This window comes from Scyliorhinus canicula, chromosome 10 (assembly GCF_902713615.1).
Source record: "Scyliorhinus canicula chromosome 10, sScyCan1.1, whole genome shotgun sequence".
NCBI lineage: Eukaryota > Metazoa > Chordata > Chondrichthyes > Carcharhiniformes > Scyliorhinidae > Scyliorhinus > Scyliorhinus canicula.
The window spans coordinates 62,602,119-62,629,099 of record NC_052155.1 but is presented as its reverse complement, the minus strand read 5'-3'; the positions used below and the strand labels follow the sequence as shown (position 1 = coordinate 62,629,099).

The 26,981-nt window shown below is 44.5% G+C and overlaps 1 protein-coding gene across 1 annotated transcript in view; it reads right to left on the bottom strand.

Annotated features, from left to right (window-relative positions):
* The window catches only part of pip4p2 (phosphatidylinositol-4,5-bisphosphate 4-phosphatase 2), a 132,850-nt gene that overhangs the window by 59,673 nt on the left and 46,196 nt on the right, over nt 1-26,981 (bottom strand). Inside the window, exons 3-4 of the mRNA XM_038809069.1 lie at nt 22,168-22,274; nt 14,288-14,411 (exon numbers count right to left, since the gene is read on the bottom strand). Of these exons, the coding sequence (XP_038664997.1) occupies nt 14,288-14,411; nt 22,168-22,274 (231 nt within the window). The remainder of the gene's footprint in view (nt 1-14,287; nt 14,412-22,167; nt 22,275-26,981) is intronic.

Genomic DNA, 26,981 nt, shown 5'->3' with positions numbered 1-26,981 from the left:
TCAACTTTGCTTCCAATTTCTGCCTTTCTTTCATTTTCACATGACTAATTTCTGACACTTTCCATCCCTTCCTTGACTTCGGTCTCCATTTCTGGAGATTGGTATCGATTAATATTCATTAGAAGCTCAACTTCCAGTTACCTCGACTACACTTCCTCTCGCCCTGCTTCCTATTCTCAGTTTCTCAGTCTCTCTTACATCTGTTTCAGCAATGAAACCTTTGACAATGTGACTTTTGATACATTATCCTGTCTCCTTAACTTAGGATTCCCCTCCAGTGAGGCTGACAGGTCATTCAGCCATGTCCGCACTTCTGGTCTCACCACTCCCTTCCCTCCCAGAAATGTAATAGGATTTCCCCTTTCCACCCTACCATCCTCCATATTGCAAAGATTATCCTCTGCCAATTCTGCCATCAGCAGCATGACGCGACCACCAAACACATCTTCCCTTCACCTATCAGCGTTCCAAAGGGACTGTTCCCTCCATGAAACTCTGGTCCACTAATCAATCATCCTAATACCTCATCTCCTCACGGCATCTTCCCATGCAATCATAGGAGGTGTAATACTGGATCTTTTACTTTCTCTCTACTCACAATCCAACACCTCTAACCCTCTTTCCAGGTGAAGCAGCAATTTACTTGCACTTCTTTCAATTTAGCATACTTTATTTTCTGCTCACAATGCGGAGAAAGACCAAATGGAGATTATTCCGCTCGTCCTCGAGCATGACCCTGACCTCCTCGTTACTTGCCATTTTGAATTATCACACTTTGTTCTCAAGCTCATATTTCCGTCCTCAGCCTGCTATGTTCCAGTGAAGCTCAACAGGTTCTAGGGACAGCATCTCATCTTCTGATTAGGCACTTTACATCTCTCTGGATTCAACATTGCATTCAATAACTTTAGACCATGAACTCTTGCTTTAAGATTCAGGAACTTTTTTTTTGCAACATGCTATTTTAATTTTGTTTCGCTTTCAGACAGAGCTGTTAAATATTCTGCCATTCACACTCGCTGTAGACAAATGCCGTTTCTTTACTACAATCATTACCATTTGCTTTGCCTTTTGTTCTATGATAGCTCTGCCTTTTAATCTTTCTCTTGCTCTCCCTACCCAGCCTTTCCCTATTGTTCTTCCAGCTCCTGCACCCTTTCAACAGCATAAAACCCATCAGATCTTCAGAACCAAAAACAGGTAGAGAAGAGTCAAATTCAACTTGAAAAATTAACTGTTTCTTTTCCTCTGCCAGACCGAAGTATTTCCAGCACTTATTGCATTTTTAGTCAATGGTGCTTTTAGTTTTTTTTGTTACAGTATAGGTCTTAAAACTTTTCAGTCATTCACAGGTAGATCACATTTCCTTTTACAAGTGATTGGTATCTCAGGGGATTGTAACAATGGAAGTCCATGCGTGCCATGTTAATTGAATGAATTATGATCAAGTGTCTGCAGGTGGGGCACTCATCTGATAATGACTTGTGCATGTCAGAGGGGCTGGAGTAGATCATAAATGAAATGAAATGAAAATCGCTTATTGTCACAAGAAGGCTTCAAATGAAGTTACTGTGAAAAGCCCCTAGTCGCCACATTCCGGCGCCTGTTTGGGGGGGGGGGGGGGGGGGGGGGGGGGGGCGGGTACGGGAATTGAACCGTGCTGCTGGCCTGCCTTAAAAGCCAGATCTTTAGCCCTGTGCTAAACCAGCCCCTAAAAAGCACCCAAAACAGCTATTTAATTTTGATAAGTTTTTAGTTACAATACGCTAAAGACTTGATCATTTGTTGTTGTGATTGCTCTGGAGAGAATAAAGAGACAACCATTGAAACTGATGGTGGCTCGCAGAGATAGGAGCTATGCGTTCTTAATATCTCACTCTGTGAATAAATCTAAAACAGACTAAAGTTTGACTTTTGGTCCCCTCCTTCACCAACTGCTTTGAAGAAACTTAACACAGTAACAAAAGAAAGTTGCTGAAAGATGAAGGTTGGTAACGAAGATTATTTCTCCAGACAGAAGATTAAATTAGTGTAGCTTGTGTGAAGAATGGCCAAAAGCAAGTCTAAATGACAGGGTGCGATTACCTGCCAATGTTCTCAAAGCCTGAACGAACCTTACGCTTTGGCAGATGGGTAGATTGAAAATATCCTTGCAGTTGGCACTTCGGACTAAAGCAAGGATATTTGCAAGTTAAGTACAACAGAGAGTTGAGATAAAAGGTTCTTTTTCGGAATGGTAACCGGTGACAAGTGGTGTCCCACAGGGTTCAGTGTTGGGGCCACAGCTGTTCTCTTTATATATTAACGATCTAGATGACGGGACTGGGGGCATTCTGGCCAAGTTTGCCGATGATACAAAGATAGGTGGAGGGGCAGGTAGTATTGAGGAGGTGGGGAGGCTGCCGAAAGATTTAGACAGTTTAGGAGAATGGTCCAAGAAGTGGCTGATGAAATTCAACGTGGGCAAGTGCGAGGTCTTGCACTTTGGAAAAAAGAATAGAGGCATGGACTATTTTCTAAACGGTGACAAAATTCATAATGCTAAAGTGCAAAGGGACTTGGGAGTCCTAGTCCAGGATTCTCTAAAGGTAAACTTGCAGGTTGAGTCCGTAATTAAGAAAGCAAATGTAATGTTGTCATTTATCTCAAGAGGCTTGGAATATAAAAGCAGGGATGTACTTCTGAGGCTTTGTAAAGCACTAGTTAGGCCCCATTTAGAATACTGTGAGCAATTTTGGGCCCCACACCTCAGGAAGGACATACTGGCACTGGAGCGGGTCCAGCGGAGATTCACACGGATGATCCCAGGAATGGTAGGCCTAACATACGATGAACGTCTGAGGATCGTGGGATTGTATTCATTGGAGTTTAGGAGGTTGAGGGGAGATCTAATAGAAACTTACAAGATAATGAATGGCTTGGATAGGATGGACGTAGGGAAGTTGTTTCCATTAGCAGGGGAGACTAGGACGCGGGGGCACAGCCTTAGAATAAAAGGGAGTCACTTTAGAACAGAGATGAGGAGAAATTTCTTCAGCCAGAGAGTGGTAGGTCTGTGGAATTCATTGCCACAGAGGGCGGTGGAGGCCGGGACGTTGAGTGTCTTTAAGACAGAAATTGATAAATTCTTGATTTCTCGAGGAATTAAGGGCTATGGGGAGAGAGCGGGTAAATGGAGTTGAAATCAACCATGATTGAATGGTGGAGTGGACTCGATGGGCCGAATGGCCTTACTTCCGCTCCTATGTCTTATGGTCTTATGGTCTAACTAGGTGATACAGACATTGAAGTTCAGCAGCCGGAAAATTTAGAAAACCTTTTTGCTCTTTTGGTCACCAGAATATAGATCAATTAACATAAAAGCCAGTGGGCAATGCTTTTCTGAGGGACATCTTCTGAAACTGCAAAATACAAGGCAGATGCAGAAGGAAAACTATGGAAACTAAATGTGTCCAGGCCTGAATGATGCTTGCAGGGCATTTTTCAGAGATAGCTATACTGCCTTCAAGAAATAGATCCCAAAATGTTTTATTTGCATCATAATGCAAACCTTTCGCGCATCTTCAGAATGTACTTTGAGATTTGCAAGGTTTTTCTGCCGAATTTGAGAATGTGTGTTATAATAAGATTCAAATAGAATTTATAATTGGATTTAGGGCTTCTGGGGCTTTTAAATATTTTGGTTGAGGTATTAAGCAGAACAGCATTAAATCACCAATCCTACTTAGACAATATTATTCCTATCCCAGTAAATCGTGCTAGTCCTCACAGAATGATGATGTCATATCTAAAGAGACAGAGCAATCATGAAGCTGAATTGGTCAGTTGAACCAGGTGAACATTCTGGTTTCACCAGATGTTAATTTTGATGTGTTGGAATTAAGTACTATGATGAAACAGCCAAAAATAGAGAACATTTCAAGGGTAAATACAACATGGAAAGAATATAATCTGGAAAATGAGTTCCCATCCTGAGGTTACTCAAAGAAAATGCAATTAACTATAAAGAGTGATGCTTCACATGCCGCATGATAGTTTGTTTTCATTAATTTCAGTGTGGGTGTCGCTGGCTCGGCCAGCATTGATTACCCATCCTGAGTTGCCCTTGAGATGGTAGTGGTTATTGAACCACTACAGTCCCTGAGATATAAGTACACCCACAGTGCTGTTGAGGAAAGAATTCCAGGATTTTGACCAAGCAACAAAATCCTTGAATTCTGGTATTTATAGTCCAGCTGGCCATATGTTCTGGTCAATGACAGAGGGTTCACCCACTGCTGACTGCGATTTAAACTACACATTTACCACTTTATATTGCAGCCTTTGCAGCTTTGGTGCCAGCTCCATTCAGCGAGAGTCGGGAGGCATAGCACAGGGTGCAATTCCAGCACAGTCATGCCCTCTTTATCATCATGAATTGAAGACACACCACTTCTTCACCAACTTCCACCATTTTAAATTGACCTGTCCACCCCTGCACACCAGACGTCCCATCACGGACAGTGCTCATCTCTCGGACAATGCTGAACCCTCCCCCATCCCCGGCAATGCTCACTCCCGCCCCTCAAGCCCTGATAACGCTCATTCAAAATGTTCACTCCTACCTCATTGCCCGTCAATATCGAACCCCTCCTCACGAAAATCCTCAACCTCAGACAATGTTCAACCCACCCACAGTCCAATAACGCTAACTCCCTCTCACCAATGTTCACCCCCAATCGCTGATACTCATCCATTTCACTGCTGAACAATTGTCCAAGCTCCGTTACCCTCTGAAAATGTTCACTCACTTCCACTCCCCCAACAATGGTCCAGCCTCCTCTCTCTTCACCACGACCCCCCCTCCCCCACGCACACCGAACAATGGTCCAGCCTCCCTCGTACACCCTGACAAAGCTCCAGTCAGGTCAGAGGTGAGCACTGTTGTGGTTGCCATGGATTGCAAAGGCTTTGACACTCCAGCTGATTTGCTTACTGAGGTATGCTCCTGAGCAGGCTTCACTCCTGCCATGAAAAGCTTGAAGTAAATCAGTTGAAAAACCAGCATAGCTATAGGGTAAACAGCTAAATTTCTGTAGTTCTGGCCATCTGATCCCACTGTTGTAGCAAATCATATGTAGCATAAAAACAGCAATTGGAAGTTTAACCTTCCTGTGTACGTTTTGCACGCGTGCTTGTGGACTGCCTTAGGCTCCAGAGGCACATCATAGACATTTGCTACTCCCTAATATTGAAAGATTTGGGCCGATATATTTGATGGGTGAAGATGGGAAATATCCATCAGCTTTGGAAGCTAAAAAAATAAAAGGGTGGTTATGAATACTTTTGTTGCTAAACACTGGCAGTGAATATGGAATTCTATTTGACAAATGTTAAGATTCTGTACAGCGGACATAGTGACGTTTGTATACTGTAAAGATACTTCCAGTTGATTCCCTTATTTCCCCTTAAGTTTTGCCGTTATCATTTTGAACTATAGATGCATAATGGACATGTATCTTTAGTCAAGCAGCAGAGAGGAGGAATTCAACATAATGTATGGTGTTGCCAGCTTTGGACAACAAGGGCAGCACGGTGGCCTAGTGGTTAGCACAACCGCCTCACGGCGCTGAGGTCCCAGGTTCGATCCCGGCTCTGGGTCACTGTCCGTGTGGAGTTTGCCCCGTGTCTGCGTGGGTTTCGCCCCCACAACCCAAAAATGTGCAGAGTAGGTGAATTGGCCACGCTAAATTGCCCCTTAATTGGAAAAAATAATTGGGTAATCTAAATTTTAAAAAAAAAGCTTTGGACAACAATGCCAAGACTTTTCACTACCCAAGAGATGGGGTGGGACTCAGTTTGATTAATCAGCTGATGGCTAATGATTTGGCCAAAAGGCCAAATTTCTGACTCATAGCAGGTGGTGATTGGATTCTGCTCGAGTGGAAGGATTTTCAGAGACCTACGGAGTTTAATTTGACTCCCGGAAGTGCAGGGACAAGGACTTGTTCCTTCTCCAGAAAGGCTACGAGCGAGTTGATGTATCTGAAACTGCAGAGACCTAACTGAATCTACAGTGAAAACCTCGAACAAAAAGCCTGGACTGAAGCAAAGGTGTTAGAAACAACGCCTGAAACAAAGACTCTATCCTTTTACATATGATTTTCACCCCTCTCCTCCATCTGTGTTTGTCGGTCTCGTGTGTGTGTATATAGAGAGTTGGGGGGGGGGGGAAATAAAAGTGCGGGAAGGGGGTTAGGAACTAGATAATAGTTAACCAGTTGTTTATGTTGCATATTTCATTATAGTTATTTTGTAAAGTAATTGTGTTTAAATTTACAAACATGGCGACTATAATTATTGGGCAGCCAAGGGTTAAAGACCTTGGGTATTTTTCTAAGAATTATTGGTTAATAATAAGAATTATATTAATAATATTTACTATTGTCACAAGTAGGCTTACATCGACACTGCAATGAAGTTATTGTGAAAAGCCCCCAGTTGTCACACTCCAGCACCTGTTCGGGTACACGGAGGGAGCATTCAGAATGTCCAATTCACCTAACAAGCACGTCTTTAACCGGAGCAGCCGGATGAAACCCATGCAGATACGGGGAGAACATACAGACTCCGGACAGACAGTGACCCAAGCCAGGAATTGAACCTGGATCCCTGGCGCTGTAAAGCAACAGTGCTAACCACTGTGCTACCGTGCTGCCCTGCTCAATTGTGTTGCAACTCCGGGTCAAGTGGGGCTAACATTGATCACGCGCCAGCCCAGGGTGTCGCAACAACACCCATCGAATTTTCTGCCGATATTCATTTATTGTGGTAAGTACGCTCCACAAAAAGTGAGTGAGGAAAGTTAATGGATTGACCTCGCTGGCTTAAAACAAATGAAGTGAAAGGAAATCTCAAAAATTAAATACGACGATTAAGCATTCAACTCTTGGGATTGTTTTATAAACGTAAATGTATGTACAACAAAACAGACCAGTCAATTTAACCTTAGTGGCAGAACTACTTATAGAAACTGTAATCCGGGTCAAAATTAAGTCACTCGGACAAGTGTGGATTAATTAAGGAAAGCCAGCATGGGTTTGTTAAAGGCATGTCTAACTAATACAAAAGTAAAGCATGGCAGATATTGGAAATCTGAAATAAAAACAAAATTATGCTGGAAACACTCCGAACCGACGAAAGGTCATCTTGACCTGAAACATGTTACGGTTTCTCGCCACAGATGCTGTTTTGACCCGAGTATTTCCAGCATTTTGTTTTTGTTTCGTGTTTAACTAACTAGAGTTTTTGTTGAGGCCACAGAGGGGGGTTCCTCAGTGTAGTGAGGTGTAAATAGATTTCTATAAGGTGTCTGATAAACTGCCACTTCAGCAAAGTGTGAGGCCCGTAAATAAAATGGACAGTGCCAGAATCGATACAAAGTTGGCTGAGAGACAAGAAACAAGGAAGAGTGGTAAATCTTTCTGGCTGGAAGAAGTTTATAGTGGGATTTCCTCAGGGGACTGGATTGCCATTTTCTTGATATAATGACCTAGACTTTGGCACACAAGACATTTCAAAATTTGCAGATGACACAAATCTTTGAAGTACTTTTAACTGTGAGGAGGATAGTGATAGACTTCAAGAACAAATAGGTGGACCTGTAGCAGATGAAATTCAATGCAGACATGTGAAACTGATCATTTTAATTGGAAGAATGAGGAATACCATACAAGCTCAAGGGTAAATTCTAAAGCAGTTGTGGGGACATATGCAAAATTTTTTGAAGGTTTGTGGGCAGTGCATGTTGAAAAGTGATTAAAAAGACAAAGGGGTATGGAATTTATATATCAGGAACAGAATACAAAAACAAGGGAGTTATTAGCTCTGGGGAGATTTTACAAAGCACTGGCTTGGCCTCTACTGGAGTTGTGTGTCCAATATTGGGCATCATACTTTAAGAAGGATTGGAAGTATTTCGAGAATGTACAAAAAATATTTATGAGAATGGTTCCAGGGTTGAGGCTTTCCCTACTCATGAGAATTATTATGATCCCAGACCAGAGTGCAATAGTGGCTAGGATACTGAACCAAAACCCCAATATTTCAGTTTATTTATGTGGAAAGAATGATTCACTCTGAGTGATGGCATGAAGAAATAGGGCTTGGTTATTTTTTAAAACAAAATTTTATTATGACTACATTAATATTTTTAACTTCATACCCAAAAGGTACAGCTTACAATTTACACCTTAAATACTGCCACTACTACTCCTCAACTCCTCATTAAACATCAAGAAAATAAATATACAGCTCTCAATCTATCTTGCTGTGTGTGTGGATTGTGGACTCAGCATCAGGCAGATCAGAATTCAACTCCTCTCTCCAAAGATGTCTCCAAAAAACCCTTCTCTAAAGCTTTTTAACAAATAATGTCTCTCTGCATTCCTTGGCTCCTCCCAGCAATGACCTCATCTCCCCAAACTAGACAAATTATCTCTGCAGGCTGCAAAGCACATTAACTACCCAAGGGGCTTTCCCTGTCAAACCGCAGTCCATTAGTCCAGATTGAAAAACACATTACTTTGTCAATTTCACTTTCTGGCTGCCAGAAGCACGCAGGCCCAGCAAATCAGAATTATTTTTTTTTAAAAAAGATCATTGCAGTAAAGCAAACTCTAACCCCAGGCTTTTAGCCTTTAAATTGCCCAATACTTAGAATCCAATGTTCTTAAAGTCTTCCAATCATCACACACCTCCCTTAAAGAAAATGCACCAATGTAAACAGATGGCTTCATTTTTCTAACAGCCTTTAAACGCTAAACATTTCTTAAGATTAATTTCTTAAGATTGCATATATCTTGTACTCTATACGATCTATAATTTTACATTTTTAAAAAGGCAAACATCCACATGAATAAATCAGCAATCACATTTTCTCTTCCTGCCACATGTAGAATTCATAAATTAAACAGACGTAATAATAAACTCCATCTGAATAGTGTTGCATTTGGTATTTTTAATTTGTCCAAGAATTTTAATGGATCATGATCCGTATATAGAATTGTGTCAGATAAATTGTTACCAACATAAATGTTAAATTGTTACCAACATAAATGTTAAAATGTTGGAATGCCATTCGAAACTCCTATTGCTGGTCGAATATTTATTTTGGTGAATATTGAGTTTCCTAGAAAAATCCCTGTTTGGCCTTTCAATTCCTTCACCATCTTCCTGCAGCAGTAAATCACCAACAGCTACATCACTTGCATCAATTGCCACCGTAAATGGTTTAGCATAATTAGGTGCAAACAACACTGGTGCGGTGGTTAACACAGTCTCCACATTATCGAATGCCTTCTGACATTGACGTCTGCTGAAGTTTTGTGTTTAATTTTGCATTTTTATTTTAAAGAAGTTCAGTCATGGGAACAAGCGGGCTGCTGAAATGTGGCATGAATCTCTGGTGGAAACTATTCATCCTCAGAAATGTCAGTGCTTCTCTCCTAGCTAATGGTAATTCTCCAATAGCTTTCGTCTTCACATTCAGTGGAGCCATCTGACCATGTCCAATGGTATGGCCTAAGAAGGTGAATTTGCAAATTCGCTCAGCCAAATTTACCACTAAACCAGCTTCCTTTAATCGATTAAATAATTGTTTTAAATGTTCCAAATGCTCCTGCCATGTTTCACTGAACACCACCAAATCGTCAATGCATACTTCACAATTGTCTAGACCCAAGATTACTTTGTTGGTTAATCTCTGAAATGTTACTGGTGCATTCTTCATTCCAAATGGCATGACTCAAATTGGTACAGACCATTTGGTGTCACAAAGCCAAAACTTCCTTCGCCTTGTCTGAAAAAGGTACTTGCCAATATCCTTTAAGTACGTTTGGTAACAAAATGTGCTTTTCCCACCTTTTCAACACAGTCTTCCAAACGAGGAGTAGGGTACAAATCTGACTTTGTAACTGTGTTGACCTTTCTATAGTCCACATATGATTGTTGTATTCCATTGGTTTGGCTACCATGACAATCAGAGAGTTTTTTTTATTGGATTGAGCTTGTATGGATGTTGTTCATTGGGAATAGCATTTCCTATATCTACATCATGTATCATGGGCGGGATTCTCCCGTACCCGACTGGGAGGTGGGTCCCAGCAGACGGAGTGGTGTGAACCACTCTGGTGTCGACCCGCCCCAAAGGTGCAGGATCCTCCGCACCTTCAGGGGCTAGGCCGGCGCCAGAGTAGTTTAAGCTCCGCCGGCTGGCCTTTGACGCCATGCCAGCCGGGGCCGAAGGGACTCCGCGGCTGGCGCGAGTCCGCGCATGCGTGGGAGCATCAGCGGCTGCTGATGTCATCCCCGCGCGGGGGGGGGGTGTTTCACCTACGCATCGGCCATCGTGGAGACTGACACAGCCGACGCGTAGGAAAAGAGTGCCCCCCACGGCACAGGCCCGCCTGCGGATTGGTGGGCCCCGATCGCAGGCCAGGCCACTGTGGGGGCACCCCCCCGGGCCAGATTGGCCCTCACCCCCCAACCCTCTCAGATGAATTTTTCTCAATAGAATTGCCTCCTAAAATCTAGTTGATACATCCATTATGGTCAACAGATACTGATTCCCACTTTTTATTTTATGCAGGGGTCCCAGACAATCAATTAGGACCCGAGTAATAGGTTCTTAAAATGCTGGAATGGATATTAAAGATGCTGGTTTGATCACTGCCTGAGGTTTCCCCATTACCTGACATATGTGACCAGTACAGCAAAATTCAACTACATTCGTATGCAATCTAGGCCAATAAAATGTATTTGTATTTTTGCTTGAGTTTTCCTTTCTCCTAAATGACCCCCGACTGGGTCTCATGCGCTACCAGTAAAATATCCTTTCTATAACCCACCGGTAATACTAATTGATGAACTTCTACCCATTCCGCATCTGCTTGAATGTGTAAAGGTCTCCATTTTCTCATGAATACATTATTTCTAATGTAATAATACTCGGGTATACACTCAGATTCATTTCCGTATATGCTTTGTGATATAACAGCTTTATCTCTCAATCTTTCTGTTGTAATTCAATTTGCTTGAACTAAAGATTGCCGCTTCATCCACCACATGCTCATGTTCTATACTAACCATCTGATCAAACATGGTTTCTGACAACTGAACCTTAGTCTCCCTATCAGCACTCCTCAAGTTCTCTTCCTCCTGTCTCAATCTATGGCTTTTTGATGTGGTTCCCACACAATCAGGAAACACTCCCGAATACTCTTCTTGCAACATCTCAGTTGTTTGACTTTCCACTGGATTTTTAGCCACAGTAGTTCCCGGAGGAGTAGTTCATTAGGGACATTGGGCTATTGTGTCACTGTATCGATCAACATTGTTTAAGGGTCATTGTAAGCTATTTTCTTGTGTAATGTTAAAGATAGTTTAATTCTGTGTAAAGTAATAAAGTTTGTTTTAATATACAAATGTCAGGCAGGGAGGAAGTTGTCGAGCAAGGGAACCGTGGTTTACTAAAGAAGTTGAAGCACTTGTCAAGAGGAAGAAGAAGGCTTATGTTAGGATGAGACATGAAGGCTCAGTTAGGGCACTTGAGAATTACAAGTTAGCCAGGAAGGACCTAAAGGGAGAGTTAAGAAGAGCGAGGAGAGGACACGAAAAGTCGTTGGCGGATAGGATCAAGGAAAACCCTAAGGCTTTCTATAGGTATATCAGGAACAAAAGAATGACTAGAGTAAGATTAGGGCCAATCAAGGATAGTATTGGAAAGTTGTGTGTGGAATCAGAGGAGATAGGGGAAGTGTTAAATGGATATTTTTCATCAGTGTTTACACTGGAGAAAGACAATGTTGTCGAGGAGAACACTCAGGTTCAGTCGACCAGGCTAGATGGAATTGAGGTTCAAAAGGAGGAGGTGTTAGCAATTTTGGAAAATGTCAAAATAGATAAGTCCCCTGGGCCAGATGGGATTTATCCTAGGATTCTCTGGGAAGCCAGGGAGGAGATTGCAGAGCCTTTGTCCTTGATCTTTATGTCGTCTTTGTCGACAGGAATAGTGCCGGAAGACTGGAGGATAGCAAATGTTGTCCCCTTGTTCAAGAAGGGGAGTAGAGACAACCCTGGTAATTATAGACCTGTGAGCCTTACTTCGGTTGTGGGTAAAATGTTGGAAAAGGTTATAAGAGATAGGGTTTATAATCATCTTGAAAAGAACAAGTTGATTAGCGATAGTCAACACGGTTTTGTGAAGGGTAGGTCATGCCTCACAAACCTTATTGAGTTTTTTGAGAAGGTGACCAAACAGGTGGATCAGGGTAAAGCTGTTGATGTGGTGTATATGGATTTCAGTAAGGCGTTTGAGAAGGTTCCCCACGGTAGGCTATTGCAGAAAATAAGGAAGTATGGAATTGAAGGTGATTTAGCGGTTTGGATCAGTAATTGGCTAGCTGAAAGAAGACAGAGGGTGGTGGTTGATGGCAAATGTTCATCCTGGAGTTCAGTTACTAGTGGTGTACCGCAAGGATCTGTTTTGGGGCCACTGCTGTTTGTCATTTTTATAAATGACCTGGAAGAGGGTGTAGAAGGATGGGTTAGTAAATTTGCAGATGACACGAAGGTCGGTGGAGTTGTGGATAGTGCTGAAGGATGTTATAGGATACAGAGGGACATAGATAAGCTGCAGAGCTGGGCTGAGAGGTGGCAGATGGAGTTTAATGCGGAAAAGTGTGAGGTGGTTCACTTTGGAAGGAGTAACAGGAATGCAGAGTACTGGGCTAATGGCAAGATTCTTGGTAGTGTAGATGAACAGAGAGATCTCGGCATCCAGGTACATAAATCCCTGAAAGTTGCCACCCAGGTTAATAGGGCTGTTAAGAAGGCATATGGTGTGCTAGCCTTTATAAGCAGGGGGATTGAGTTTCGGAACCACAAGGTCATGCTGCAGCTGTACATAACTCTGGTGTGGCCGCGCCTATAGTACTGCGTGCAGTTCTGGTCACCACATTATAGGAAGGATGTGGAAGCTTTGGAAAGGGTTCAGAGGAGATATAGGACAGATGTCAGAGGCAGTTTCTTTACTCAGAGAGTAGTAGGGGTGTGGAACGCCCTGCCTGCAACAGTAGTAGACTCGCCAACTTTAAGGGCATTTAAGTGGTCACTGGATAGACATATGGATGAAAATGGAATAGTGTAGGTCAGATAGGCTTCAGATGGTTTCACAGGTCGGCGAAACATCGAGGGCTGAAGGGCCCGTACTGCGCTGTAGTGTTCTATGTTCTATACCATATTCCTATTTTGTGTGAAATCGCTCCTGGAGTGAGATATCCTTTCCTCACAGTCTTACAAAACTAAGGATTAAAAGCAAATTACTGCGGATGCTGGAATTTGAAACCAAAGAAGAAAATGCTGGAAACGCTCAGCAGGTCTGGCAGCATCTGCAGGGAGAGAAAAGAGCACACGTTTTGAGTCCAGATGACCAAGGATATACAACTTTCTTTGAACTACTGTTCTCGCCGCATCCTGAAGACACACTCAGTGGCCATGTGACGCCGCTTTGACAAAGGGTCATCTGGACTCGAAACGTCAGCTCTTTTCTCTCCCTACAGATGCTACCAGACCTGCTGAGATTTTCCAGAATTTTCTCTTTTGCTTACAAAATTAGGTCTGGGATCATAATCCCATTCTATGATTGTGTAATTATTTGGGGCCTCGAGAAGTGGGGTGTCTCACAATATAATGTTTTGTGCAGAACATGGTGGCTTGCGATTTAATTTTTGAAATGCCCAATTGTGAAATTAATCCAAATGTTTTTGGAGGGAATCAGCAGTCACGCTACATGGTTCATTGTTCTAAAAACCCATTTGGTTCACTAATGCCTTTAGGGAAGGAAATCTGCCGCCCTTACCTGGTTGTCTCTTAACTGCCCTCTGAAATGGCCCAGCAAGTCTCTCAGTTAAAGGGCAATTATGGATGGGCAACAAATGCTGGCCTTGCCAGTGATGCCCGCAGCCTCTGAAATATTAAATTATTTGCAAAATGCAGTGATCATCAAGTCAAACCTTGTACATCAAATCGTTTGCAAGTTAAAGCGTTTGGCCCTACCAGCAGCACTCATTTGGGCACAATACTGAAAAAAGTTCAAAATGTCCACTTATTGAGCAGTGAATGTGCGCTAATCAAAGTAAGCAAATGTGCTGGGGGGATAATTTAATTCATAGATAAGCTTTCCGAATGAATACTTGAGTTGGCAGATCTTATTCAAAATCATCAATTCAGTTAGTAGCTGCATACGTACCAGAAAGGTATTCCCACAATGTCCACACACCACACGTGTACCTTCAGGTTGCACTGGTAAGGCAGGCTGAGCAGGTTGTTCTTCTGGTATCAGCATTACTGGACCCAAATTGATTATGCGTCTGCTGTGGGAAACAAGTGCTGTATTAGATATTGCATAATGATCTCACAGCTCTCACAACATTCATCACTTGTTATGGCCATTGTTATAAGTTAGTTGCACTTCTATCAGACTCCAGCAAAAGAGAGGTTAGAAAACTACAAAGGGAATGCAGCCTAAAACATGTAACATGGACATGGTCCACGGACTCCACAAGGCCACAAAATGGCAGGCTTCTTGGGAGTCCGTGAACCGGTGCAATCGGTGATTGTACAGCACTGCTGCATGCAACACCCTCCACCCCAGGTCCCCCTGGGTGAAGGGGAAGACTCCTCCCGAGAGGGACCTCCAGTGGGGACCTCCGCCGCCAGACGGCAACAAGGCGCACCATGGCGTGTTCGTACGAAGGGAGAGGGTAAAGAGGTGAAGTGTGTGCAGCAGCAGTTCGTACAGGAAACCCATCAGCGGAGTGCGAAAAGGCACAGAACGTATTTCCGCGAAGCGGCTAGGATCATGGGGCACCAACCCCAGGGAAGGTTTCGGGGACTGGGGCCAATGTGGAATTCCATCCGGGCAGGGGTTCGCCCAGACGGGATACCACTGCACATCTGCGCATCCTCCAACCTGCAAGTGCTACCAGGTCCGAGCACAACTATTTTGAGGTCTCAGATGGCATTGGCCGCATGCCAGACGTCCACCGCCGCACATTGTGCTAACTCGTGGGGTGTCATCCAGCCCACTCCTCCACCACCCAGCACATCCCCGATCCTGGTCACCCCGGCAGTCACAGCTCGCTCCTCTGCCAGCCACTTGGAATGGTATTGGTGGAGGTGCGGATTCCTGAGCAGCGGCTCCCTGACGACAGCCACCACTCCTGACGGGGGGGCGGGGAGGAGAGCTGCAGCGCGAGGCGACCATGTTCCAGACTTTGAGCAGGTCCTGGTAAAAGACAAGCAACGCTTGCAGAGGGTAATGAAGACCCTGCAGATCTATGAACAGCAGCTGCACATCATAATTCAGGCCGTGCACCTGGAGGAAGAAATGCGTCGCCAGGGAAACTTTCGTGGAGGGGGCTCAACGTAAAGATATCGTTGCAGGGTCTGAAATCGGAAGGTCGCCACCTGGGTGCGAAGGCACACCAGGGCCTGGCCGCCCTCCCTAAGCGGGAGACTCAGAACCTCAGCAGCCACCCAGTGCAGTCTCTTGTCCCAGAAGGACTCTACAAATATTCTCTGGATCTTCGTGACAAAGTCAGGGGAGGGGTCAAAGTAACCAGCCGATACCACAACATGCAGGCTAACAGCTGGTTTACGACGAGAACTCGTCCCCTGTTAGACAGCACTCTGAGCAGTCCTGTTTGGCGTCTCCAGCGAGCGGTGACCTTGGTCTCCAGCTCTTGCTACTTAGCCGGCCAGGATTCCTCAGCCGGGCAAAGGTGGACTCCCAAGTAGAGGAGGCTGATCCTGCTCCAGGTGAAAGGCCTGAGCTCCTCTGGGAGCGGGTCCGTCTGCCACGGACCGACCAGGAGTCCAGAACATTTGGCGACGCGTCGGAGTACCCAGCCTGGCACTCTCGCATCCTCCGCCGGTCAGCAGGGTTGGTGAACATGAGGAGCATGTCATCAGCGTAAGCCGAGAGTACCACCTCAATTCCTGGCCCACGCAGAAGCAGTCCCGACAACATCCTCCGCAGGAAAGTCTCCACGCAAATAAAGTTGGCCAGACAAAGGGCAGCCCTAGCGCAATTTTCTCCCAAAGCGAAGGAGCGCCGTCAGGGACTCGTTAACCCTAACGAAACACTCTGCAGCAGAACTCAGATCCGGGTGACAAATTGCATCCCAAACCCAAATGTTTGCAGAGTTCCGAATAAATATTCATGATCCACCCTGTCGAACTAATCAAGGAACAGGAAGGCGCTCGACATACCAGCCCTCTGGGAATGATGGACTCATCCCCGGACCAGATGGACGTCGTTGTAGATTGTGCGGCCCGGGACCATATAGGACTGGTCAGGGTGGATCATGTGGTCCAGCACGGTGCCAAGGCACAAACACATCGCCTTCGCAAAAGTCTTGTAATCCGTGATGAGGAGGGAGACCGAACGGCAGTTTTTAAGATGGTGGAGATCCCCCCCTCTGTGACAGTAAGGTAATGGTGGCTCTGCACCATGAGAGGGCAGCACGGTAGCATTGTGGATAGCATAATTGCTTCACAGCTCCAGGGTCCCAGGTTCGATTCCGGCTTGGGTCACTGTCTGTGCGGAGTCTGCACATTCTCCCCGTGTGTGCGTGGGTTTCCTCCGGGTGCTCCGGTTTCCTCCCACAGTCTAAAGATGTGCAGGTTAGGTGGATTGGCCATGGTTAACTGCCCTTAGTGTTGGGTGAGGTTACTGGGTTATGGGGATAGGGTGGAAGTGTTGACCTTGGGTAGGGTGCTCTTTCCAAGAGCCGGTGCAGACTTGATGGGCCAAATGGCCTCCTTCTGCACTGTAAATTCTATGATATATATGATATCTCCCCGGTTGCGATACTTTCCCCAGGACACCCACATAGTCGCTCCCCAGGACGTCCCAGAACACCCTGAAGAATTCCACGGTCAGCCCATCCAGCCCTGGGGTTTTGCCCCCGGACAGGCTGTCGAGGGTGCCAGTCAGCTCCCCCAGGCTTGTAGTGGTATCAAGACTCCCGGCGCCCTCCTGGCCGACATGCGGCAGGTCTTCCCACAAAGCTCTGCAAGCATCCTCGCTGGATGGATCAGTAGAGAAGAGGGCGCCATAGAAGCTTCGAATTTGGTCCGAAACCTCCTCCGGATCAGAGACGAGGGACCCAGCAGCGGAAGGAGCTGCTGACGGACCCCGCGCCGTTTTTCCAGCAAGTAGAAGAAGAGGGAGCCACGGTCAATGTCAGTGAGGATCTGGATCCGCGACCTCACATACGCGCCCCGGGACCATACGTGTTGCAGGTCCCGCAGCGTGCCCTTCTTCTCTCTGTCCACCAGCCGCAGGTCCGTGTCCTCATCGGGCTGACCGAGACGTGACTCCAGGTCAAGTACCTTTTCTTCCAACTCCTCGACCCTGGATTTCCACCTCATTGTTGACCCCCTTGCATACTCCGGACAGAAAGTACACACGCGAGTCTTGCCCATGTACCACCATAGCCTGAAGGAGGGGAAGCCTCCCCACTTCCTTCTCCAGCCGGTCCAGAAGAGACGAAATGAGCCCAGGAATGCTTGTCCTCCAGCAGCAGGTTGTTAAAATGCCAGTACGTGGAGCACGACTGAGTGAGAGTCAGGGCGAGCCCCGCCCACCCCAGACGGTGGTCTGAGCACGGCACCTGCTGCACAGAGGCTGTCGGGACACGGTCAGGTACACCCCTGAAATGTAGAGGCCGTCGATTCTGGACGCTCCAACCCCAGGCCTCACAAAAGTGAAGATACTGGATTCAGGATGGAGAGTCCGCCAGATGTCCACCAAGTCAAAGAACCCGACCAGGTTCCTTAACTTCACCACCGCACGAGAGCTGCACTGGATACCAAGGCGTTCCTTTGTCCAGAGGGTGCAATTAAAATCCCACCCCCCAGGACGATGCACTTGCCCGCGGCGCGGCGATGGTGCCAAGATGAGTGGACACTTGTTTGAAGAAAGTTGTCTGCTGCTGGCCAATCTGTGGAGCGTAGACATTCACAAAGTGAAGTACCTCAACCCCCTCAAGAACCATCAAATGTAGCAACCGGCCTGGCACCGGCTCCTTGAACCCCAAAATCTCCGGCTGAAAATGTGGGGCCAAAAAGATAGCCACCTCGCCTAATCGTGAGGTTTTAGGGGACTCATGTAGAAACCCCCCACCACTCCAGGAGCCATGTGACTTTGTCCCCCGGAATGGTGCGAGTTTCCGGAAGGAAGCACGCCTCATACTTCCCGTCCCGGAGGACCGAGAAGTTCTGGAACCTGTGGAGCGAGTCCCTGCTGCTGTTAATGTTGAGGCTGACTATGGTCACCTCCACGTCAGTAGTAAAGGGCTATCTTCACCTTTTCAATGCTCCTAAAGAGCAGAGGAGTGCAGGCTCTTCCTCTTTAACATAGGCGCGGGTAGACCAGATGAGCAGCACCATGTCCGATCACCGGTCGAGGGCTAGCTGCACTCGGTTTCGGTGATCGCAGTTTGCATGCAGAAAGTCCCGGAGTTCCCCGCAGGGGATAAGAGGCAACTCTGTGTTGGGCAAGAGGGAGTCCACCGTCTCTCTGCAGATGGACCCAAAAATCATCCCATGCACCCCACCGAGCAGCCAACCTCCTTGGGGCAGTCGCCGTCTGGGAGCGTGTCGTCCGCCACATTCAGTGTGGCGACGGCATGATCCCACCAACCAGCCCTGGGTCTGCCTCGATCCCAGCCCCCGGACCGTCACAGACAGGGTTCCTCGCAGGCTCCTCTAATTGTATCACGCCAGAGGGAGGTGGCGGCTCAGAACCCCCCTCTTCTTGCCACGTCGGACCACCGGATAGGCCCGGGAACAGTTCCGGGAAAAGCTCCAGGATGGAGATGCGGGCTCCGACATCGGAGGCTGGGATGGAAAGGGGATTGTGGGGGAGGGGGGGGGCTCTCCTTGGCACGGGGCAGAAGAAGCCCTTGGGGGGTCTCGCTCACCTGGCGTCCTGCTCGGGGGTTGCGACAGTTCAGGGTTGACAGGTAATAGACTTTGTCTAATCACTTCCGGGGGAGTGGTGTAATGTCGAGGGGCAGGGGTCGGGGTGCCACCCTCTCCGCAACGGAGGGAGCCATGATGTTTCCTTCCTCCACCTCCAAGGTGCGGCGCCGCTTGCTGGGGATGCACTGCGCCGAAGAAACTTCCATCCTCACAACGCCCCCTCTTCCCTCAACACTCTGTCCCCGGGTTAGAGTTGGTTGCGTCTTCCCCGCCGGCCTGGGAGCACGGCCATCACTGCCTTCCCCCTTGCTGATCCGCTGCAAAACGACGCCAGGCCCAGTACACGACGGCGAGGCGCCAATGGACCCAGGATGAGCTGGGTGTCCGTGGTGGCCCCCGGGCCGGAGTCCTGGGTTGCAGGGGTCCCTAGGCTGATGGAGTCGGGGTACTTGCAGCCAATCCTCGCCTTGCGTTCTTTCGGGCCTTGCGGCCTGGTGGATGCCCTCCCTCCTCCACGCCAGAGCCGACTGGCCTGTAGGCGCCGGCACGGTGTCCCCCTGTAGGGTCAGGGTAGAAATGCCAATGGAGGGGGAGGAGCCGGCGGTGCCACTCGCAGCCACCTTGATGGCTTTGGAAGCGGGGCAGACCTTCCGCACGTGCCCCACCTTCTTGTAGGCATGGCACCGCACGCCATCCGCCGACCAGAAGATGCGGAAGGTCTCCCTTTGATAAGAGACCTCGAATCCCCCCTCTAATACATCCTCCCGGACCAAGCAGATGAAAGCCTGGCGCCAGAAGGAGTAGATGTGCCTGATGCCCATGTCCATATGCAGCAATACGTGGACGACGTTGGGCTTGGATTGATAAGTAAGTCACACTACAAAAGTCACCATCTACAATGAGAGAGAAGCTGACCATTTCCCCTTCACAATCAACGTTGTTACCATCACTGAATCCCCTACATTCAACATAATAGAACTTACCAGTGACCAGAAACTGAATTGGATGAGCCATATAAATGCTGTAGCTACAAGAGCAGATCTGAAGTTGGGAATTCAGTGGCAAGTAACTCATCCACTGACTGTACAAATCTTATCCACCATTTACAAGGCACCAATTAAGAGCATGATGGAATACTGTTCACTTTCCAAGATGAGTGTGGCTAGTACAACACTCAATGTTTGACCACAATCCAGGACAAAACAGCCGCTTGATGGGCACTCCATCCACCATCAATTCGCAGTGGCAGCAACATGCATCATCTGGCAGATGCACTGCAGCAACTCACCAAGACACCTTCAATGGCACCTTCCAAAATTGTGACAAAATACTTCATTAAGTTCAAGCTTCGCAAGAATTCAGGATTAATTGACTGGTTGAAATATCTCCATCAACATACAGTTCCTTTCTGGCAATGGATTCTTCTCTGGAGCATGTTTTATATTAATAGTGAGGCATTACACAAGTACAATTATTGAAACAATGACCATTTCAAAAGTCATGGTCAGCAGCAAATGCTATTATGATATCATCAATCTCATCTGATACCACCAGCATATTCTCACACCTGTCCTGCAAATTTTCTCAGGTACTCTCCAGATCGTCATAACTTTGGCAAAAAATAGGTGTAAACCCCGGAAAGATGCATAAATAGAAATTCCACTCATCATTGGGCTAAGTTACATATGGTCAATCAGGCGAAGCCACGAGTAATTCACATGCTAAGATTTCAGAGCCATCTGTTTGCGTAGTTGGAACGAGACAACTTTCACAACAATATGAAACATTTACATTTTTCGACAGCACACTTCACTTACAAGTGGATGCCTCCTAGACAATGACCACTTGTTTGTCACTTGTTTTATACAGAATATTTGTACTATTGCGATTGGAAAACAAGCTGCATCATGCATTCAATAAACATAATCTGAATAACTACCCATCTGAAGATATGAAAGAATCTCCTCCCCCAGCATCTATTGGGGGACAGATGTATCCACTGCAGATTGGCTAAGGTAGTAGATGTCCCCTTATGGTAGGCTGCAGGGTTTCAACTTTCATGTCTATGGGGAAATCCATCTCAGTGTCAGACTTTTTAGCAGTTGGTACAACAAATCAACAGCCATATCTTGCGTAGAAGCAGGTTTTCTTTGAAATGTTTAGTTGTGCGGAAGGAGGAAATTATGGAAGTAAACAAAACACGTCAGGTTGGATTTTAACTTTCACCATGGAGTAAAAAATTGCTGATAACAGATTGCCGGCTCTTTATACTACTTAGTCAATGGAAAGAAAAATGCAGCGGAGTGCATTACAGATGGTTGATCCGCTATTGCCAAGTTGTCCATATGACAGTTAAAGTGTGAAGTCTTTCCACACAGGTGTTGTTGGATCTGAATTGTCCTCTCATAAACCAGTTATCCCATATCTAAATCATCAAAGACTTAGAAACTTCAAATACCTTTGCAGCCCAAGTATTTTGTGGGGTTAAATAGTGGCAACGAAGAAACATATATCACAGAAGCAGCAGACTATCCAACAAAACCAACTGATGGACAGATCAAAATACAATTGGCCACATAAAAAATGCGTTTGCCAGCAACTTAAATCTTTAAGTGTCTTGCAGAAGTCAATAGACTTAGAATATATTTTACATGAGGAAATGTATTAACCATGGGCAGAGCCTTGTACAAAGCCATCAAGTTCAAGCAATTAACAGATTTCTTCAGATAAAGCTTGTGCATGCCTACTGCTTGACTGTCTTCCCAAAAAAATGCACATTTCCAAATGCTACCTGCAGAACTTATAAAATTTACACAGATTGTCAGATAGTCTCAATGTTATCACTTCATTAATGAACTTTTAGCTTGGCTATTCTTTCTTATTAAGAAAAAGGGAACCAATGACAAAAATGCATTTTTTTTAATGGTTAAAAATTGCCATTTTGCAACAAAAAATATCAAATTTTAAAAGTGTGACATTCATTTTGATGCATTTACCTCATCGGGTGTTCCTTTTGTTAACGAGGTTTATTCAATTAATTTTTTTGCCAAATGGACGATAAGTTGAAGATTTCTGCAAGCTCTAATTTAAGAAAATCGTGAATACCTATAAACTAGAATGCAGCAATTTCATACCAACCAGTTAGGTCTTGGACACCCAATGCGCCGTGATGTATCCTTGCAAATAAGGAGACAATTACAAGGGCATCGTACATACTTCTTTCCTGTTGGAGGATTTTTGATTGGCTAGGAGAAAAAAAAACAGCAATTAATTCTTCCATCAAGATTTTGAATATTTTGTTATTACAAAGTGGGATTATTTGTTATTAATCCCATCACGAATCCCTGCATGGCAGATGGTGAAATTTGAATTTAAAAAGACCTGGAATTAAAAGTTTAATGATGACCACGAATCCATTGTCAATTGTTGCAAAAAACACATCTGGTTCACTAATGTCTTTTAGGGAAGGGAATTTGCCATCCTTACCTGGTCTGGCGAGTCCAAATTCTCAGCAATGTGGTTCATTCTTACAATGCCCTTTGAAATGGCCTAATAGGCCTTTCAGTTCAAGGGGCTTAGGGTTGGCCAATAAATGCTGGCCTGGCCAGTGAAGCCCAGATCTCTTGATCGAATTAAAATAAGTTAAAGTAACGGCATACAAAATTTAAAATACACAATGCAAGTAAGAATCCTGACCAATTAAGATTTATTTGGATTAACCAGCCAATTGTTCCTTCTGGAAATACTGCCAATCTAAATATCCTTGTGTACACTGCATTAGGGCTTCTTTAAGAAACAGGAGAAATGGGATTGTCTACCATTTAATAACCGGCCTAATTCCATATAGCTGCCCTTGTCCTATATCCCTTAATACCCCTCCCGAACACCATAGACCACAGCAATTCAAGAAGGAAGCTCACCACTATCTTCAAGGACATTAGGGATGAGCAATAAATGCTGGCCTAGCCAGTGAAGCCACATCCTTGAATTAATTAAAAAACATCTTTGGTTAACAGCTACCTAGCAATCTCACATTTAAAATTCTAGATCAATTGAAATGTGCGGAAGAGAGCTCCAAACCTCTGCAATCGTGTTTGTAGAAGTGTTTCCAAATTTCACTCCTATAATGTCTGGCTCTAATCATAGACATTCCAACCAATAGGAACAGTTTATCTCTATCTATTCCCCCAACCCAGTCTCTTAATATCTTGCAAGCTTGGATAAAATAACAGCTTGCCCGCCTAAATTCCAGGCAGTGCAACCTGGGTTTGTGTAACCTTATCCTCATAATTTAACCTTTGGAGTGCAAGGATCATTCTGTTAAATCTACACTGCACTCCCTCCAAGCCCGATTTATCCAAATAAGGCTTGGTGCCCAGGACTGCTTGAAGTACTCAAGCTGTGGTCTAATCAAGGATTTGTATAACTGAAGCATGACGTCCATCCAATCACATAAAGGCCAATACTCCATTCGCTTTGATTATTTGCTGTACGAGGAAAAGGCATTTTAATGATCTAAATATCTAAAGCCCAAGCCCAAATCTCAGTTGTCCCTAGTTTTTCACCATTAGAAAATAGTGTTTTTTTTTAGCATTTTTAGATCTGAAGTGGATGATCTCACATTTGCTATTCACTGTAATTTTATGCTTCCATGTACACTACTTACAATGCCACCTTTCTATATATCATCAACAAAGTTTAATATGTGGCTTTCTAACCCATCATGCAAAACATTAAAAAATAAAGTCAATAGTTCACACTGGTCATATCCTTCCAATTGGGGGTGAGAGGAAATTCTATAAAACCAAAGTTTCTCAAAACCACTGAATGGGAGGTGGATCAAACCAGTCCTGCACATCAAAGGAAACAATGCTTACTTCCAAAGAATTTGCATTTTCATTGAATACAATGCTTTACTCAAAAACATTTTTGAGGATCCAAAGAAATTGATTTAGATACACAGATACATAGAACATACAGTGCAGAGGGAGGCCATTCGGCCCATCGAGTCTGCACCGACCCACTTAAGCCCTTACTTCCACCCTATACCCATAACCCAATAACCCCACCTAACCTTTTTGGACACTAAGGGCAATTTAGCATGGCCAATCCACCTAACCTGCACGTCTTTGGACTGTGGAAGGAAACCGGAGCACCCGGAGGAAACCCATGCAGACTCCGCATAGACAGTATCCCAGCGAGGAATCGAACCTGGGACCCTGGCGCTGTGAAGCCACAGTGCTAGCTACGCGTGGTACCGTGCTGCCCAGGGCTTACCTCCCGGAAATTTGATCAACTGAGAATTGCAAAGACTACCCAACATCTGCCAGGAGAACCAACCCAAAACAGATTTTTTTATTTAAAAAAGGAAAAGTTAAGAATAGGTCGTAACATATCCCAATATAACAATATATATATGCTGGAAAATCCCAAGAAGTGAAAGATCACAACATAAAGCCAACAACATATTTGGCCTTGGGAGAAAAAACTGCCCGCCAAGTTCAAAACAGCAATAACTGTTGTATTGTAGGTCATGAACCCAGCGTAACAGAATCTTGTATAGCACAAAGAATCTCAATGCTGCAGAATTTATTAAAGAATCAGTTCAGCACAGAAACAAAGTGATGTACAGTTACTGATTACATTGTAATAGGCATTTTTCAGTCAACAATTTTGAAAAACTGCAAACAATTTAAAGGGATTAAATTTATTATTCTATACAATACTCTACCAAAATATGCAAGCCAATTGATAATTCTGTGCAGATTTTTAATTACCCAATGCAGTCACTATGCACAAGGTCACAAGTATGTTTAAAAAACTAATGGGAAATTAATTTGTGAGTAAGTAGATGCGTTTCAGAGTAATTAATTATGCTGACTTTTACAGAGATAAAATACATGCAATCTTGACTGTATAAAAAACATGAAATCATGGGCATCCAGCTCATCATGTACTCTACTACACCTCTAGATCGTTCACTAATAGCCATCTCTGAACTATTCAACCCTACACTATTTCACTGCATTGGCTCCACTGACACCCTGCCTATGTCCTGAGCTCTGGAAAGCCCTCCTAAAAACCTCAAAGTTCCTAACTCTCTCTCTCCAAGCATTTTTATAAAATCCGGGGGGGAGGGGGGGATTGTTGTTGTATTGGGGGGGGGATTGTTGTTGTATGGTTGAGGTGCGTGAAGATTGAGCTGGGGTGGGAAATGTTTATTTTACCATGTTGATGTCATTGTTTACGTTACTGTTATAAAAATTTTCAAATACCTTAATGAAATATTATTTAAAAAAAGATTACGTGCTCAAGTCTGTGAAGTTGGGTTTGATCCATGATCTTCTCACTCAGCAGCAGGTAGCCCAAGATCAACCATGATCATATGGAATGGCAGAGCAGGCTCAATGGGCCATATGGTCTATTTCTGCTCCTATTTATTGTATTCTTGAGGATTTCACCATTACAAATGATATTCGACCCTTTGACATTGGATTTTCACTGTCCTTTGAATCTAGAAGTGCTTTCTGATATCATCGCTGAATGGCCTGTCAGTAATTTTATGTTTATGCCCCCTTGTTCTGGATATCCCCATCAGATGAATTGTTTCTATTTTTCTACCGTATCAAATACTGTAATCATCTTAAATACCTCAACTAAATCACCTCAATCTTTTATACCCAAGAAATATAACTAGTCTGTACAACTTTTTCTCATAATTTAACAACTTATTCTCATTATTTAACTGAGCCCTAGTATAATTCTGGTATATCTGCATGGCGCCCACTCCAATGCCAACATATACCTCTCGAGGTTCAATTATGTTGTTCAAATAGAGCTTTATAGTACAGCTTCTACCCCTTTTGTATTTCAGCCCCCTGGTAGGCATTTCAATTGCATCTTCACATATTTTTGTATCTGTCCACTAATTCTTAGAGAGTTTTGTACAAGGCCCCTTAAATCTCTCCACTCTTCACTTCTCACCATGGAGAAAATACTTTGCTGCATCTTTCTTATGTCCAAAGTGATTGACCTCAGGCTTTCCAACTCCATCTACCAGTTTTGCCGCTCAGTTAATTTATCAATGCCCCTTTGTAACTTTCTGCTCTCACCTGCATTATGTATTGTGCCACTCAACTTAGTGCCATTGGAAAACCCGAATACCACTCTATTCCTTCATGAAACTGTGTACAGCATTTGGAACAGTAAAATTGGACAGCTTCAATAGTACTCCATGGAAATAATCAATGAGATACAAAGAAAATTGACAGGGGAAGGGATTATGTAATCCACAGAAAATAATATTATGTTAGGATGTGTTTATTCAGAGTAACAGGATTGAAATTTATAGTTTTATTTTTGAGTAAAAAGTATTGCAGATTAAATTCTTGCTCCTTTGCATGGTATTCTATCAACTGTGTTAACTTTGTGGAATTCCCTACCACAAATGAGAGGAAATTAAACAATTAAGTGTCAATACATTTTCTCTAATATGAAAAAGTCGATCAGAGGACATGATCTTACATGGACACTAGACTTGCATATTTTAATTTTAGCTGCCAAATTTCATACAAGGTAAAAACGATATAGAGACTGATCAATGAGAGGAAGTGTTTCCACACTGACAAATGATTATTTGGTACATCCACACTATCCTTTATTATTGCCTGATCCACTATTTTGAAATTGAAGTTATGCGCTTGATTGAAAAACATGTAAGAAATAAGACTGCAATTTAATCTCCAAAGCTGGGGAACTTTGATATTTAAAAAAAAAAGAGGGCAGCACGGTAGCATGGTGGTTAGCATAAATGCTTCACAGCTCCAGGGTCCCAGGTTCGGTTCCCGGCTGGGTCACTGTCTGTGCAGAGTCTGCACGTCCTCCCCGTGTGTGCGTGGGTTTCCTCCGGGTGCTCCGGTTTCCTCCCACAGTCCAAAGATGTGCGGGTTAGG